The sequence below is a fragment of the Pteropus vampyrus genome, unplaced genomic scaffold, assembly GCF_000151845.1.
Source record: "Pteropus vampyrus isolate Shadow unplaced genomic scaffold, Pvam_2.0 Scaffold63, whole genome shotgun sequence".
Lineage (NCBI taxonomy): Eukaryota > Metazoa > Chordata > Mammalia > Chiroptera > Pteropodidae > Pteropus > Pteropus vampyrus.
In genome coordinates this window covers 3,404,099-3,422,292 of record NW_011888844.1, presented here as the reverse complement: position 1 = coordinate 3,422,292, position 18,194 = coordinate 3,404,099, and the positions used below count along the sequence as shown (strand labels likewise).

At 34.4% G+C, this 18,194-nt stretch overlaps 1 protein-coding gene and 2 pseudogenes across 6 annotated transcripts in view; 1 reads left to right on the top strand and 2 right to left on the bottom strand.

Annotated features, from left to right (window-relative positions):
* The window catches only part of CHM (CHM, Rab escort protein 1), a 198,287-nt gene extending 180,417 nt beyond the window's left edge, over window positions 1-17,870 (top strand). For 4 of the 6 annotated variants that reach the window (XM_011361161.2, XM_023531193.1, XM_023531191.1 and 1 more), the window contains 3 exons: window positions 2,801-2,899; window positions 8,570-8,730; window positions 13,967-17,870. In XM_011361161.2, the coding sequence (XP_011359463.1) occupies window positions 2,801-2,899; window positions 8,570-8,730; window positions 13,967-14,158 (452 nt within the window). In that variant the 3' untranslated portion in view covers window positions 14,159-17,870. Of the gene's footprint in view, window positions 1-2,800; window positions 2,900-8,569; window positions 8,731-11,995; window positions 12,085-13,966 lie in introns of all 6 variants that reach the window. The other 2 variants (XM_023531194.1, XM_023531195.1) reach the window with 2 other exon arrangements.
* LOC111740465 lies at window positions 7,756-7,874 on the bottom strand (annotated as a pseudogene).
* On the bottom strand, window positions 15,103-15,281 carry LOC111740426 (annotated as a pseudogene).
* Window positions 17,871-18,194: the final 324 nt, after the last annotated feature.

The following is an 18,194-nucleotide window of genomic DNA, read 5'->3' as shown; positions in this document are numbered from 1 at the left end:
TTCAGCTTCTTGTTCTCCCTCTTCTCCTTCAAGTACCCTATGACATGGGTGTTGTTACATTTAGTTTTGTCCCATAGGCTTTTTAAATTATTATCATATTTTTAGATTCTTTTTTCTTGCCGTTCTGATTGGGTGTCCTCAGCTTCCCCATCCTCTGTATCAGTGGTTCATTCCTCTTCTTCTTTCACTCTGTTGATTCCCTCTGATATACTCTTCATCTCAGATAATATATTCTTCATTTCTGGCTGGTTTCCTTTTATAATTTCCATTTCCACTTTTACGTGTTCTATCTCTTTGTTAAAGTTCTCACTGAATTATCTACACTTCCCCTAAGTTCATTGAGCATCCTTATAACCAGTGTTTTGAACTCTGCATCTTTTAAATTGCTTGCCTCCATTTTTTCTGGAGCTCTGCTCTGTTCTTTCATATGAGTTCTGCTTCTTTGTCTTCCCATTTTGGCTGCCTTTCTATGTCTATTTCTATGTACTAAGCAAAGTTCCTAAGCCTCCCGATCTTATTAATGGGGCTTTGTGTAGTAGGTGTCCAGTGTCACAGTCTTAAGAGGGGTTCAGCTGCAGGCCAAGTTTAGCCCCAACCTGTGGCCCTCCAGGGCCACCTGTTAAGATTCAGCAAGCAATCCACAGATGCTGTGCTTATAATTGCCTCAAGAAACCACACCAGAAACTGTGGTCAGCTGCCACCAGTGTGAGTCTTGGCACTGCTCAGCAAGGAGCACCTGACTCGCCAAGGACACACCTGGATGTGGCTTGGGTGGGGCTGCAAGTTGGCGGAGGCAGAGTTTCAGGAAATCCTCTGGGCGGAGTCACCTCTGTTATCCAGTTTGATGATGTCTCAGCTATGGCAGCACTGGCTTCTCACACTGGGAGAGGGATGGCACAACAGTGGAACAATGAGTACCACCAACATTTCTGCCAGGGATAAAGCCTCACCTCCAGCTCTCACTTTGACAATTCAGTGTCCCCTGTAAGTCCCTGGTGACCCCCAATCTGCTGACCCAGCGCTGGTGCTGTCAGAGAAAGCAAGTCTGTCACAGTGAAGTCGGGTCGCAGTCACAGCTCCTTTAAGAGGAACATCTGCAGCTGTTAGCCTCTGTCCCTTTCCGCCACTGGGGACCAGGCAGCCTTGCATCTTCGTTCCCTCCTACCCCCTACTGTTGCAGGGTGATTTCTTATTTCTCTCCCTAGTTGTAGGGCTTCTGTTCATCTAGAACCCAGGTGACTTTGCTTGCTGTTTGCTCCATGTTTCCGTCCAAACTTTGATGCAGTCCCAAAAGGAGATGAACAAAGCCTCTATCATCTACGCCATTTTGCCCAGTGTCTGCCTTTGTAGTTCTATACCTACTGTAATTCGATTATCTGGGGAGTTTAAACTCCCTCCCATCAAAGTTATATAGCATTTGAAATATTTAAGCTAATTAGGAAAAATTTTATTGTGAAGGTTTTATACATTTTGAAGTATTTAGTACCATACATCCTACAATATCCCAGAATCAATGAGAATCATTGTTGCACTCATATAAAAATATTGCTTAAATAAGATAGATCTTTTATTAGGCCATACATAAGATAGGAACTGTCTTAGAATATCACTTTCTTTGGTGAACCTGGAAAAATATACTGTGTAATTTTATTTTAGCTCACATGGTTGTTAAGTTTTTCTCAATCTATGCTTAGATGTATTTTGGAGTAGCTGAATGTGGAATGAATTTTAATAATGAGATTCCTATTCTGACATTGGCTTTCATGATAAACTTTGAACTACCTTCCTGGGTTTAAAAAAAGAAAAATGTCTAGTAGTCTGAAATAAAGTTTTAGAAAAGAATTGGGAATACTTTTCTATAGGTGTTTTAGGGGAAAGAATTTCTCAGTACTTATACTGTTCCTAATATATTCTTTCTGCCATTATTTTATCCCTCCCCAAGCCCTTCCAGGACCATAAGAATTTCTCCTATTTAGAGATCCTCTTAGTTCTTTCTTTCAATACATAGAACTTTTTATCCTTCCTTTACCTCTGTGTATAGGCATTCTAAATAAATTAGATTACAGTATTTCACTTCTATGAAGGCCTATTTTTAGTACATGATATTGTCTAACCCAAATATTCTCTGAGGTCTAAGCCTCATGAATCTATAAATGCAAAAGGAAGTGATTTGCAATTCCTGAAAGTATTATAGACTATTTTAACTTGTACCATTTTATGGACTTTTAAGTTTATGTATGATTCAAACTAAGCCAACAGTGTTCCCCCAAAAGGTTTCTTAGAGGATCCTATAATTAATAGATTATTTGTTGTTAACTTATCAGTAAAATTTGTATAAATGGAGTCTTCTGTCTGACTAATATGAAGCATGTTCTGTAGGTAAATAAATACTTCACTTTCAGTCTTTTCAACACAATTATTTTGCTTAGCAATTCTTTATCCACCCTCTTTGGGAATATTATAAAGATAGCTTAAGCTCTTTCCATGAATAAATGCTTTCCTAAGCCTTTCTACTCTGCTAGTTTTACAAACTGAACAATCAACTGCTACTTCTTCTTAGGTCTTAGGGTGTTCTCTCTTAGTTATTAGTTAACATATATTTTAGCTATTTAGCTAATGCACATAAGCATATTGTGATGGTTTTTACATGACCCCCATCGCTAGATTGTAAACTCCATGAAGGCAAGACTTGTGACTTGCTCAGCTTTCTATTTCCCAAAGCACCAGCTTAGTGCCTTGAATGGGAGTTAATAGTGAAATTCATGATAAGCAGGAACTCAAAATATTTTTTTTTAAACAGATTTGGTTCATTTGACTTGCACATCTTCTGAAACAGCAAGAGGAGATTTAGAACCAGTTGTGCAGAAATTGTTTACTCCATATGCTGAAACGGAGATAGGTAAGAACAATAATTCTGTTCAATAATCATAAACAGCATTCATGATGGAAAGGTAAAGTAACTACTTTACTCGTCTGAAATATCTCATGAAGGTTTCTGCATCCTGAACTGAAATGTGAAGTATTCAGTAACAGTGCTTACATGTTTTATTAGGGTGATTGAGCACATTCTCTTCCTAAAACTGGGAAAATATTTACTGTATAGAGGTAAAGGAAAAATACACAGCACACACACAATGTATATAATTAAGTGCAAAAATGTACATTTATATGTGTACATACATGCATAGACAAAAGACTGCAAAATACAGGAAATCTCTCAGTTTTTCCAGGATTGTGAACAATTTATAATTGTTCTTTATTTATAATTTTCTTTATTTACAGGTGTTGTACAAAGAGCGTGTATTCCTTTATCAGAGAAAGTTATCTTCATTTGCAAAAAAACATTGGTTCAACTGAGAGAAGATTAAAATATTAATTGACAAATGTAGGAATCCTTCCTAATTGTCTTTTAATGCATAGCATGCTAGTGATCTGATAAATATTTAGCTCTCAAATATATATGCTACTATGCTGCTTATTCATGGTGAAAAAATATTTTTACAACCATGACTCATTCTCTCTTTCTCTCTCTCTCTCTCTCTCTCTCTCTCTCTCTCTCTCTCTCTATATATATATATATATATATATATATATATATATATATATACACGTATATATATATATACACACACACATACACACACATATATATATATTAACCAATGTTACCCCAATAAATTTAATAAAAATGAATCAATAAAAGTAAATCAACCACAGCTTTTTAAACTTTTCTCCCACGTCATAAGCTAGCTTTTGTAGTTGTGAATGGAGTAAATTGTAATGTATTTTGTGTGTAAGTGATCAAAAAATAGACTGGTGTATCTTCTTCATTTCTATGAAATAATGGTGATTTTCATTATATGATTTGCATGCCCACTGGAATTATGGCCAGTTTCCTCATTGATTCATATATCTTCATTTTCTTTGGATGTTACATTTGTTCAGAAAACCATTTATTTACACCTACCTGTTATTTTCTTTCATTTCATCTCATAAGTGTATTATTTGTTTTCTTAATGCAGAGATATTGCATAGAGAGGCATTTATATTTATTATAAGAAAATAAAACTGCTCGGTTCTCTGGAGCTAATAGCAATGTAATCAATTTCTTTCCGAGCTGCCTAAATAAAAGCCCAATCTAAAATTTTACTTTAGTTTGGAATTTAATTTGTTTCATATTTACATTTCCTTCACTGGAAAGTCTCATGTAAATGTTTTAATTATTGTTAAAAATTTGATTGCAGAGTTATGGTACATGATAAAATTCCTAAACCTAATGTGGAATCATAGTTTTATCGTTGGCTCTAATTACCTTGTTTGCAAAAACTCTGAATTCCTTCTTTATTTCTAAAGTTCTTAATATTTTTTTGTTGTTTCTTTTATTGCGTGGTAATCATAAAGAATCCACTAAATTTGAATCTTGTATCATTGCTCTTCACTTTTGAAATGCATTTAATTTTTGTTTTTAAAAAGTTAAGTTAGGGAAATTACATATTCATTACTTAGCATCCTCTATGTGTTTTAGATTTTAAAACATTAATCTTAATGGTTAAAGTGATCCTGTTTTGAAATGATATATTGTTTAAAACCTGAGTGAAATTCTTTAGTAAGAACTGTGTGCTCAGAAGGGTCCTCAGGTGCACTGAGGCACTGAAAAGCTAGTTTTCACTGATACATAGGCCTTTTTATCATCGGGATGAGGTAATGGTCATATTTTAATTAAAATGTCAGAACAAATACTGTTAGAGTTATTGAAAATGAATCACCAGATAAAGTGAGCACTGGGCCATGGCAGGTCAAAGAGGCAAAGTCACCTGGAGAAGAGAACTCAATTCATTTTCCTGCCTAAATGAGTAAGAAGGAACTTTATGAGCAATATGAACTTTTAATACATTAAAGTACATTTTTCTCTCTAGCAGAAGCCCCTAATTTTACAGATTGATGGCTTTTATTACTGTTTTGCTTATTTGACATTGATATGAAACCTTATGCTTTAGAGCATTATAAATATGTTTTTTAAAATGCGTGCCAAAGGAATAACATTATTCGAGTTTATTTTTTTCTTCTTATTTGAGTTCTACGTTCTGTGTAGTGCTATGCTTCATAAGCCTTTGTGAAAGCCTATTCACCAGACAAGGAAGTTTATTGTAAAAGATAATGTTCCTTTCTCAAATACAGTACTTTTGCCAGTGCAGCTGAGAAATTCCATTAGGGTTGTGAAGATATTTCCTCTCTTCTCTCTCTTTCTTACTTTTTCACGTGTAAGGTATCAGCCAGAGCTTTTGACATATGCTGTGTCTTAAGAAGCAGTTTTACTAATACTTCCAAGAGCCTTACCTCCCAGGCTCCTTTAAGAACATCAAAGATCTCTAAACCTTTCCCTACTTCCTAGTCCAAAGAAATTTTAGATGTTTTATGCTCAATGAACCTGATTCTGCAGGTGAGAAAATTAGGTGATTGCTTACCATTCATATGTGCATTAATTTTTTCAGACTCCAGAACATGATTCCAAGCACTGATTGAACAGTTATTTTTAGTCTCACTGGTAGAATTGTCCTCAGTGGTTTCTTGTTTTATCCAGGAACTTGAGATTTGTTTTATATGAATCGAAGCAAGAATTTCATTAGTACTTTGTCTACGATGTAGTATTATCACTGCATTATCTTCTTTTTCCTTCCATTGTGCATGGCATGTAGAGTTACCTCATTCTATTTTACTCATTTCCTATCTCAAAAAAGTAGTACTTCCTAAAAACAGAAATTCCCCTTATAGGTGTTATTTTGAAGTTTATTTTGAAGTTGGTGGCTGGTAAGGGTGTTAAGTAAATACTGGGCTGAGAAGTCAAAAATGCCTTTTCTTAATTCCTGTTTGTATTTGTTGTGTCCAGACTAGGTCCAGATTGTGACAATCTCCTACTCTTGGTCTCATGCCACTCTGCTATGTTACTAAAATAGTTTACTCTCACCCTAAACATGGCATGCAACTATAGACCATTTATTTATTTCTTTGTTGTGTGCCATTGTTGATTTTCATCTGCCTACCTTCTTCCATACTTACTGCAGTTTAATTTGCCCAGAATCCTATTCTAAATTACCTATTGCTGTTTAGTCCTTCACACTATTTAATTGAATAAAATGAGCTATTACAGAAAAGCAATTCTACTTTTGGCCAATTGACATTTTCCTAGCCAAACCTCAGCAACTTTATTTTATTTTATTTTATTTTTACAATCGTGTACTTCACAACTGGATGTTATTTTTCCAGCTATCTCTCTGCTGTTCAGCTGACCTCAAAGAAAGATGAAGCAATTATATGTCCTTTGAGGGTTTTAAGGTCAAAGCCTGATAACTTCCTTGTATCAGAAGCATTTATCTTCAGCTTGTGTCAACTTTTCATCTTCCTCATGGTTCCTTTTCAAAGCTTCAACCTCTGAAATTTCTTTCCTATAACCTACTGGATTATTCATTTTCCCCAATTTTTATTTAGTGAAAGCCCTCCTCTGAGCTGGAAATTTCATGAAATACAAGATAAGCTCTCTTAGAGTATGCTCAGAAACAACTAGGCAATATTAAAGAACTTCCAGACCTTAGCCCACTTTTCTTCAGTGCTCCTGGAGTCTGGTGTCAGAACTCATAGACTGTATGTTTAATTATCTGCCTATAGAATTTAGTGAAACTAAACTCACCAGTAAATTTACTAAGAGCCATATGGTTTTAGCTGTGAAATATGAGTTTTCCTTATATTTCTTTATTTTGTCAATAAATAGGTTTCACCACTTATCGTGTGTTTACATGAAGTTGGTGATACCTTAGACTCATAAATCTTAGTGTTTAGAAAGTGGCATCACTTATTCCATTCAGAGTTTCTTTATCCTATCACAATAATAATTATGGATTATTCAGGATGAACTAGAAAAATACCATATTTGGTATTCTTGTAATTTTAAATTAAATACAATAAAATCCTATTCATCCTAAATTGGTGAATGGAACAATCCTGTTAATAGAATATTACAATTATCTGAGAATTTCTCTACATCGATTACTAATTTAACAATAAGAGTTAATCGAGTAGATAATTATACCTTTAGCATTTTTTTTTTTTGATTCATAAGGTACCTCATGGTCTTGAAGGGTATGAAGAGTAATTTTCACACATCTATTATTATCATTATATAGAATTTGAAGTTCAGATACAGGCTAAAGAAAACACTGTAGTCAATAAATATATTAACAGCAGTATTTTCTGTTTTTAACCAAAGAAAATTTAATTCGTAACATTTCTAAGGAAGACAGAAAAATAATTATTAAGATAGCAAGGAATAGGCTTTAGGTATTGAGGTTAATAATGCTGGGCCCTTTAATAAGGACATCATACTGTGATTATACCTGAAAACAGGATTAAAGTCAATTTAGAAATTATTTGTTGAGCATCCATTGTGTGCTAGGCCCAGTAAGAGGGAACATTAAAAAGTAGAAGAATAAGAAGTAAATCTACTTCATCTGTGCATCCCCAGCTCCTAGGCCAATCTCTAACACACATATAGATGCTTGCTGTTAAATGAGAGCATGTGTGCTAAAACAACTTGCTGTCTCCAACCTTTTTATACTATTCGTTTGTTGGTTCCCATTACTTTTGTAATACTGTACGACAAAGCATTTGTGAGTTAGGATATCAAAGTTCTAATCCTATGTATACTATGTTTATTTATTTATTTGTTTATTTATTTATTCATTCATTTATGCATTTATTTTACACCTCTAGCACCTGGTCTTCCTAGGTGGTCTCCCATCCAAGTACTAACCAGGCCTGCCCCTGCTTAGCTTCCAAGATCAGACAGGATCGGACGTATTCAGGGTGGCATGGCCATAGACCTGTGTATACTATTTTTAATAACAGCTTTATTGAGATTTAATTCATGTGTACCATACAATTCACCCATTTAAAGTGTAAAATTCAGTGTTTTAATATAACATAATTGTCCCAACATCACCACAGTCAATTTGAAAATATTTCTATCACCCCAAAAAGAAACCCCATACCCATTAGCAGTTATCCCCCACTTACCTCCAGTCCCCTCCCCCCATCCTAGGTAACCACTAATCTATATTCTGTCTCTGTAGATTCGTCTATTCTGGACATCTCATAATCCTGTATATACTGTTGGCTTCTTATATAATTTTTTAAGTTGGTTTGTCCATGTGAAACAAAATCAATTTATGTTTTCTTCAGAGGTATAATTTAAGGATCAGTATGATCATAAGCTCTTTGATCCTGGTGAGGAGAAACAATAGAAATCCAAGGGAACACAACTGGAGTTAAATCTAAGTAACTTACTAATCATGAAAATAATTTTTAAGGTCTAACTTGTTAAGTTGAAGAGCCATTGCTTGAAGTATCATGCGCATGTATTAATTAGAGTGTGTGGACACAGATTTACTATTGTTTACTTAAAAAACTCTGATTTACTACAATATAGTCATGGCTTTGTTAGTAATTGGCTATATATTGTAGTAATTGACAGGCATATTGTGCTTTAGATGTAAGTAAAATTTATGTCTACATTTAGAAAATGAAGAAATTGAAAAGCCAAGACTACTATGGGCTCTTTACTTCAATATGAGAGATTCTTCAGATGTCAGCAGGAACTCTTATAATGATTTACCATCCAACGTTTATGTCTGCTCTGGCCCAGACTGTGGTTTAGGAAATGATAATGCAGTCAAACAGGTAAGGCTGTTGATATTTCTCAGTCTTTTGTTAAGAAGTTGGTGTGGTAGGGAAGGTGAACTGTTTTTCCCTCTGGGAGATGGGAAAAGAGACTAGAAAAGCATCTGTCTCATTTAATTTAATCTGCAATTTGCCCCTAAACTGTTTTCTATGAATAAGAAAGCTACCTGAAATATACTTTAAATATAATATCAGATATTTTCATGTTTTTAAATATAATGATGAACTACAGGAGATCATTTATGAGTTCCATTGTGGGAACAAGGATGGAAAATGCTAGAAATACATATTCAGAAAAATGAATTTATAATGCCAGTATTCTAAAGAAATATTGTTTCTAATCAGTATTATTTTGAAATACAGAAACTGTTTTTCTCTGTTAACCTGTGTCATTTCAAAAGGAGTGTAACTAGTAAGGCATACAAAATGTAATTTTAAAATGGTCCTAAATGGTTTTCTTATTTTGGAAAAGGACACACAACTTACAATTTTTCACAATTAACATGATTCCTTTAATGTTTCAACATGAGCCAGTGTTCCAAGAGTTACTATTATAGCTGCTGGGAGTATATTAAATCGAGATGCAATTTTGTGGCAGCTCCTAAGCAGGGCTATAAATAGGCACAAGTTGCCAAAAGTGAACTATGATTCCATTAAGCTGAAGATTCATATGCATATGCAAATACACTTCTCTGCACTTGACAGAAAGAGCAGAAAATAATAAATCTAAACTTTTCATGGACAGAGTTGGCACATCTGTCAATTGAATCAATAAATAGATAATTTCACATTGTTCTAAGACCACAGAAAGAAGTTTCGTTCTCACTAATGACAGGAATCTTATAGAAACAAATGGCTTCACTGATCCTTTAATTTTTAGTCATAGTGGCAAGGGCATGACCCATACATTTAAAGTTTTTTACCAGATTCTTTATTTCTCATCTTCAGAGTCTGATGGTGATCTTGGATAATCATATTTAGCCAATGATAACAAAAGCAAGAAGTCAGATCTTTCCTCCATCATACATTCTATTAGCTTAATAGGAACCAGAGGTGGTTCAAGATCTACATTTATGGGTTAATATGACCAAGTCATTTTTGCTTTGATGTTCTAATTTTTTCCAATCAGAAATTGCCAGCAAGTTTTCAGCTGAATGCTTAGGTCATTTTTATTCATGAGCAAACTTTAATGTTTTTTAACCAAAATGAAAGATCTTTTAAGTAAGAGCTTATTAAGTAAGTGCTAATGTGATCTAAACTGCAAGCTAGAAGATTATAATTAAAGTAATTTGCTTCCCAAGAAGATAGTTTTCAGAAGTACAGTGTTATCACAGTAGAAAACAATCATAATGCTAGTTTTGGTACTAATTATTACATGCTGTTAAATATAAGTAGTTTTAAATTTGTTATATAGCGTTTATACGCATTTTATTTTATTATTAGTTTCAAGTATACAGTACATTGGTTAGACGTTTATATGGTTTATGAAACCATCCCCCCGATTACTCTATCACCCATCTGGCTCCACACATAGCCATTGCATTACTGATGACTGCATTCTCTATGCCATGCTCCCCATCTCCGTGACCATCTCTCAACCACTAATTTGAACTTCTTTAACCCTTCGCCCCATTCTCCCAACCCCTCAACCCTCCTCCCCTCTGGCAGTGACCATATTGCCTCTATTTGTGAGTCTGTTTTTGATTTTTTTTTTTAATTAATTTTTATGGTGACATTGGTTAACAAAATTCGATAAGTTTCAACCATACATTTTAACAGTAAGGCATATATATATTTGCATTGCGTGTTCACCTCCCATAGTTAGATTTCATTCTGTCACCACATATTTGACCCCTTTTACCCCGTCTGCCTATTTACCTTCTGGTAACCACTAGTCTGTTGTCCATGTCCATGAGTCTCTGTTTGTCCTGTTCATTTGTTGCTTTTAGGTTTATGTCCCACATATAAGTGATATCATGTGATTTTCAATTGTTTTTGATTTTTTTGTTTCTTAGAATCCTCATGTAAGTGAAATCATGGTATTTATCTTTCTCTGTCTTGACTTATTTTGCTCAGCATAATACCCACTAGGTCCATCCATGTCACTGCAAATGGTAGGATTTCTTTTTTTTTATGACTGAGTAATATTCCATTGTATATATGAACCATAACTTCTTTATCCAGTTGTCTGTTGATGGGCTTTTAACTTCACGTCGGTTTGGGGAGAAAATATTATAGTGCTTACTTTAAAGGGAATCAGTAATAGTATTTCCAAATGGCTACTTTATTCAGATAAAATTTTGTACTTCCAGTATACCATCCTGTGTTCATCTCATTCATTAATTGATGACTTCTTAATTAATTGTCTAAAAAGGCTCTCAGAATATCACCTAGGCGTTTTCCTTTGTATAAAACATAAGCACTTGCATATTTTTTTAACAAATAAAATGCTTCATTTTACCATTTAGCAAGTTTGCATCTGCTTTTCTTATTTCAAATATATTGATGTTGAATAATGTAGACCTGCCTGCCTCCCTTGTGTTCATAAGGAACTACTTATAATTTGAAGATATACTGAAAATATAAAATAATCTCTGTGTAATACTCACAAATTAAAGTTGTATGCAGAAGCACACCAAGACATTCTATATTATCACCACACTGATGCTAGCCTAAGTGATAGTTTTGATTGTTTCTGTGACTTGCTAGTTTTTGTAGTTGATATTTTTTTTTTCTAAACCTAACATGTGATCTCTCTTTTCTTAATACTGCTTGTGTTTCATTTACCCATACACATACTGATGAACAGCCTGGTCTGTGCCTCCCTACTCTCAAGGCATTGATAGCTGTCACTACCATGGGAGCAAGAGTAGTTAAATAGTGCTATACTCTGTTTTATACCTCAGATATAAAATAAGTTAAATTGGTTGATCTGGGGGCTGGGCTGGCAACCTAACCACCACTTAGGTGATTGTTTTTATGGATAGATTAGTAACTCATTTACGATTTTTGGCACATAATTTGTAAGTTGAAGACCAGCTATGTAGGTCATTTGAACTATCAAATTGCTCACATATTGCAGTATCATTCACTCTCACATGCCATTGAGGGAGAGGGCAATTTTAAGTATCGTACTTTTGAAGCTCTCACTTATTGAGCATTTTCTTTGTGCCAAACACTCTCCTAAGCATCTCATCTATATTATATTATTTGGTCCTCACAACAACCCTATGAGGTAAGTATCCATGACATCCCCATTTTACAGATGAGGAAAAATACAAATAACCAGGTATTCGTGAAGCAAAAAGTCTGAGAGGTGGAAATGGGATGAAGTAGAAGATAAGACTAGAGAAGGTAGGCCTGAAGGGTTTTGTATGCCATAGTAGGGATCTTAGATTTTTATTCTATTAGAAATGGGGCATCTTTGAAGAGTTTTAAGCCCGAAAGTGGCATAAACAGAATTTTGTTTTCCATAGAGCCCTCTGAGGACAGCATGGAGATGGATTACATGAAAGGACTCTAGAAGTCAGGTGACCAGTCCAGTTCTGAGATGTTGCTATTGTCTAGGGGAAAGGTGGTGCATTCCTAGGCTATGTCTGTAGGAAAGGAAAAGGTGAAGTCAGGAACTAGGAGATAAAATTGACAAGATTTGATGATCGATTGCATACAGAGAGTGAAAGGGAGGGAGAACTTCAACACACAGACAAAGTAAAGATAAAACACCAAATTCCATTAGGGAGACTGAAGTGTGAGGTAGAGACTCTGTCTGATCTCACTCCTCCTGATTCTAGGGGCTAAGGTATCTCCAGTAAAGGTGTGTGGTGAGTTCCTGGGGTGGAAAGCAAAGCAAGGCATCTCAAATATTTAATTTTAAAATATGCATAGTAAAATGATATATACAAAAATATATCCTTAAACTACTGAAAAGGAAAAGAAGCCATCTTTTTGTTCCTTCTTTCAACTTCACATCAAAGCTCAAAAGTTTCTGTTTACTAACCCTCTACCTACTGCCAAAGAATATGATAAGTTTTAATCACCTGATACAGGAGTAGATAGCCAGGTGGTATTTAGATTTTGCAGTCCATATGGTCTCCATTGCAACTACTCAACTCTGCCATTGCAGTGCAAAAGCAGCCATAGACAATAGATAAATGAATGAGAGTAGCCATGTTCCAATAAAACTTTACTTAAAAAATCAGGCAGCGGGGTGGATTTGGCCCATAGTTGTCAACTCCTGGCTTAATGGATGACCTTGTGTGTACCTCAGGAAGGAGGGTTGAAGTGGTACAGAAAGACATTATAACCTTTAAAACAAGCATATATCTTAAAACCCCTTAATGACTTTCTTTTACCAATAGGATAGAGTGCAATCTCCCTAGCATGGCAGGGACTCTTATCTAACAATGAGCTGTATTCATCTAAATCAAAGTATATGTTTAGAATAGTGATGCTGCTTGCCACATTTACTGTGTGTGTGTGTGTGTGTGTGTGCGCGCGCACGCATGTGTGTGTATTTCTTGCTGTTGTTAATTATGATCACATTTACTTTCTTATTCTCTTACCCTGTCAGATTAAGCTCAGCTTAAATCTTGACATTTTAACTTATTAATAACAATGATAACAGCTATTATATATAGAGGCTTAGTCTCGGTCGTTTTATAGACAAGGAAAGCAAGGCTCAGAAGTTGAGTAAGCATTTTCCACATCACATTGCCGCTAAATTGGCAGAGCCAGGATTTGTACATGATCTTAACACTGTGCTATATTCCTTAAAGCCCAGGGAGAGAAAAATCATGCCAATAAAGCAATCAGTTGAGCAAACAATGAAAAATTTTCTTGATTCGAACAACTCGTTAAAATTATTACATTCTAAATTAGACTCTGGATATCACAAATAGGCTCTACTGGGAAATTATATAAATAATATTAAGGGAAATTGTATTTTGACTGACATAGCATGAATGTCTTTAAATTCTCAAGTATTTGAACACTTAATAAAGAATCTGATCAAGTACTGATACACTTAAATGGAGCTGAATTCATGTGTAGATTTAGGGAGAAAAGTCATGGGATTCTGAAAGCAGATTTTTAGAAGGTATATTTAGATGTATATTGGGTGAAGTTCTATAACTTAAAGAAATTTTTAAGGGTAATACTTTTTTAAAATAGTGTCAGAAAGGCACATACACTTTAAGCTGATGTCCCAAAACTATTGTGTCTTTTCTTCCCTGGCCAGGCTGAGACAGTTTTCCAGCAAATCTGCCCAAATGAAGACTTCTGTCCACCCCCACCAAATCCTGAAGACATTATCCTGGATGGAGACAGTTTACAACCAGGGGCTTCAGAATCCAGTGCCGTGTCAGAGGCCAACTCAGAGACTCTCGAGGGAAGTACAAACCTGCAAAATTCAGAGGAAGCCTCTGAATAACAGATATGCACCAAACTGGATATCCTACTTTGGAAATTCCTCCTGGTGTCAGAGTCTTATTGATGGAAGAACTGTTTGAAAAATGTTAGAAAGCAGCAGCTAGTTGACATACAGAATTACCAGAAGAAACGTCATAGAAATGTAAAAGGGGATTTTCCTTAAAGAGGACATTACAAGAGCGTAAAATACTTGTAAAGCACATTGACTTGCCTGCTTTAAGATTTCAAACCTGTAGAGTTAGCAGATAAAAATTATAAATGAATTGATTCCCAGGAATATAGCTTTGAAGATGAAAATGATTCTATGCATTGTTAATAATTTCATGCTTTTACAACAGCTTTTGCTTGCCACTTTGGATCTTTGTTTGAAAGCCACATATTCAGAATCACCTCACTTATTTCCTTTGATTATTTGAATTATATTTTTCTCTTTAAAGACATCATGACACAAATGATAAAAGCATATATAAATGTAGATGAGAAAAAAACAAAAGGATCATGATCTGGCTAGAGCCTATGTTTGGAATAGAGGTTTGTATTGTTTTCTATCTTGAGAAGTATTAAAATACTATTATTAAAGTAGAAGTTTTTAACAAATCATGAGTCCATCACTCAGTGTTTTTTAATGTTAGTAGTGATATTTATATGTGTATCATTTATATACTAGGAAAGCTCAGTATTGAAATAGAAGGGAAGATTTGGATAGGTATTTGGATAAATGGTATTTGGAAATTCTGTCTAGTCAAGTAACTGGAGCACTAGCTTAATTGTCTATGGATCTAATTTAGTCCTAGCTGTGCTAATGATCTTTGGCAAATTGTTTAACTTCTGGACCTCAGTTTCTCCATATGTAAGGTGTTAATAATAATATGAGAATGATTTTGAAGATAAATGCAGTGCCATCTTTAAAATGGGTTTTCTGGAAGAAAAGTTGTTTTAAAATTTTCCCATTGACTTAAAGGTGACTATCAAAAATCTCACGCAGCAAATAATTGTTTGCTGTCAACTCCCCCAATACAATAGGTCACAGTGTTTTTATTGCATTAAGCTTTTAAGTTTTCAATTAGCAATAATCATGCCTCGGATAAACCTCATTGGCTACCATACTGCCACTGCGCAAAGCTACATTAAGCTTTTAAAATAAAACTCTTTCCTATATTAGTATTTTATAGTCTTATAGGCTAATAAACATAATAACGTGTGGAACTTTGGGTTTGAATCTTAATAATGAAAACACTGTAAATTCTTCCTATTTCTTTTCTAGTAGGAAACCTGAAACCACCAAGGATATGGAATAGAGTATGACAGTTGGTAAACCCTAGTATTCACTTAACATAAAATGTTAGGGCTGTACATAGGCAACAAATCTAGTTACAGTGAGAGTGACTATATTAAAAATTTTCCAAATGCCAAGCTCTAATGGTTTGCTTTCTTTCAGTAATAGTTTGAATTTAACATCTTATTTTGATATATAAATACATAAAAAGTTTCTTGTACAGTCGGGCCTATGTTGCCGACCAGAGAGCCATGGCTACAATAGAAAGCACATAGTTCTTAACACACTTCAGCTGCAGTGGAGCTCTGACCTATTCAGATTTCAGGGAAGATCTAGCTCTCAGGTCACAGACTCATGGGAAATGGAAAGAACCAAGGAATGTATCTCTTGCCTCACCTTTCCAACCTTCTGCAGATATAGCTGTATCCAGACGCAAGGCAAACCTTCCCAGCTTCTCAGGCTACTCCTAACCCCTCTGCCCATTGTACAGCCCCTCCCCTATCACTTTAGTTCCTTCTTTCCCTCTCTTCCCCTTTTATAATACTATACAAATCAGGGACAGTAGAATCACATTACAACCTACTTTGTTATATAGATTCAGATCTTAAGTCAAAACGTGTTTCCTGAATTCCAACTATAGCATGCACTAAATACACAATACACACCTATAAGCACTGGGTATTAGTCCTGCCCCTCAATACCAGCAATAAAAAGGTTCCACTATATGAGAGTATTAAGTCTGAATACAATTGCAGTAAGTTGCACCAATTAAGATACTGTACTTTTGTTATAGTCTTAGAGTTAAGGCCTCTTGAAAGCAGCATGCGCACTTATGTAAACAGCTAATCAGGGTAGGCCCAGAATAACTAGAAAAATTCTGGTAGCTTTATTATAGCTATCTATATGTAGAACAATGAAGGAGATATCCTGTGATCTCATTGCCAAGCCCATGTTGTACCCTGTTTCATCTATTGACCAACATCAGAATCTCTCCAGGCTGTTTATTAAATACTGTTGAAATGTTTAAAAGCTCCTGAATATGATTAGTGATGATTAAGATATTATACAATTGTTCGAGAACTTTAGATATTTCCTGTTGCCCCAACATGTAATAGAAATTGTTCTAAGAGCTTTCTTTTCAGCTATCTTAATTACCGTGAATAAATATTTGTTTACATAGTTTTGAGTCAGAAAAAGAAAAACATTTTGGTTTTGTTGTAAAACCATAAGCCTAAAGTCATATGAATAAAATCAATATGTTGTACATGATGCAGAAATTTCAGTAGCTAATTTAAAATTTTGAAAATGCTATTATCAAAGAATTTCGATTCATGTGTTTAAAAAGTTTAGTTATGCATGGTTATTAAGCACAAACGATAATACCATTCAGTTCAGTGGTCAACGTGAAAACCAATTACTAACCTTATGTTGCTAATGTATTTTTGTCTAGTTGGTATGCCTGCCCAGAAAAACAGCTATATATATTATAAACATATTTTTCTATACAAGAACTAAGTTAACAATTTTCCTCATTTCCTGTGATATTTAGTTGCCCTTAGTAAAATGGCCATGTTGATAGTTAACTTCTAGAATGGTAGTTTCTGAGATTGGCAGCCCTTTGTCTAGTCCTAAAGACCTCAAAAAAATTTTGGTGAAATTGAATGGCTAAATAGTAGTGATCCTTTAAAGCAGGAATTAAACAATTTCTTTAACATATAAAGTTATTTACTGCTATAAGTATTGAATAATTTATCTCTCTACTCAGTTAATTTTCTTATATGCATTTCAAAAAGCATGAATATATGATTATTCATACTTTGCACACTGTAACAGTAAGTTTTCAGAGGAAATAAAAGTGTTTTAAATGCCTTTTAGGCGTGGCATCCTATTTTTTAATATTAAAGTTTTGTATATCTGCGAAGAAATTAAAGATTGTCATAGAACTGATGTATTGATAACAGTTTATTATATAAACTGTTTATGTAATAAACAGTTTATTATATAACAGTTGATAAGTTTATTATATAAACAATTGTATAGCTATATACTTGGTTTTGTTTCTAGGCATTTGTCAACTGTGTCAGGTTTGTGAAAAAGGTAATCAAATGATACATGGGTATGATTTACTTAGCGAACTGTTCTAGATGCCAGCATCAGGATTTATTCTGTTTGAAATCAGTGCTATGAGGCATGGGCTATGGCTTTACAGTACATTGATTGCCTACAGACTTTTTACTTTGGTATACGAGAATCTGAAATATTTTTCATACTTGGTGAATGACAACCGGAAATGTTTTTCTCTGTTGTGATTGAATCCCCAACAGCTTACTTGCAACAGAGAAGAGAATGCTGATGTTCTTTTTATGCAGCAATCATTTATTGAACTGTAATTTGTTCTTGAATCAAATAATTAAAGCAGAGTGACATCTTCTGTCAATTCCAAGTAGTTTCTAAAGCTTCTCAGACAGGACACATTCAAAAGATAACAAGACTTTCAAAACTGGCAATTTATCTGTGAGATTATTAATAAATCAAGTTTAAGAAAGATAAGGTTAATTGAATTTTTAAACAAGTAGCTGTATTATCCTTCAAGCACCTTGGAGTTCATACAATATTCACACTTTTTAAACAAGTGCTTTGATATGTTTGAATTCTCCCCTTTAATGATGGCTTTTTAAAAATGCCAATAAAGTGGTTAACACTTAGCATCCCAGGTCACACTTTGAAAGCCACTTTTCTTTTCATTAATACAGTTCAGCTG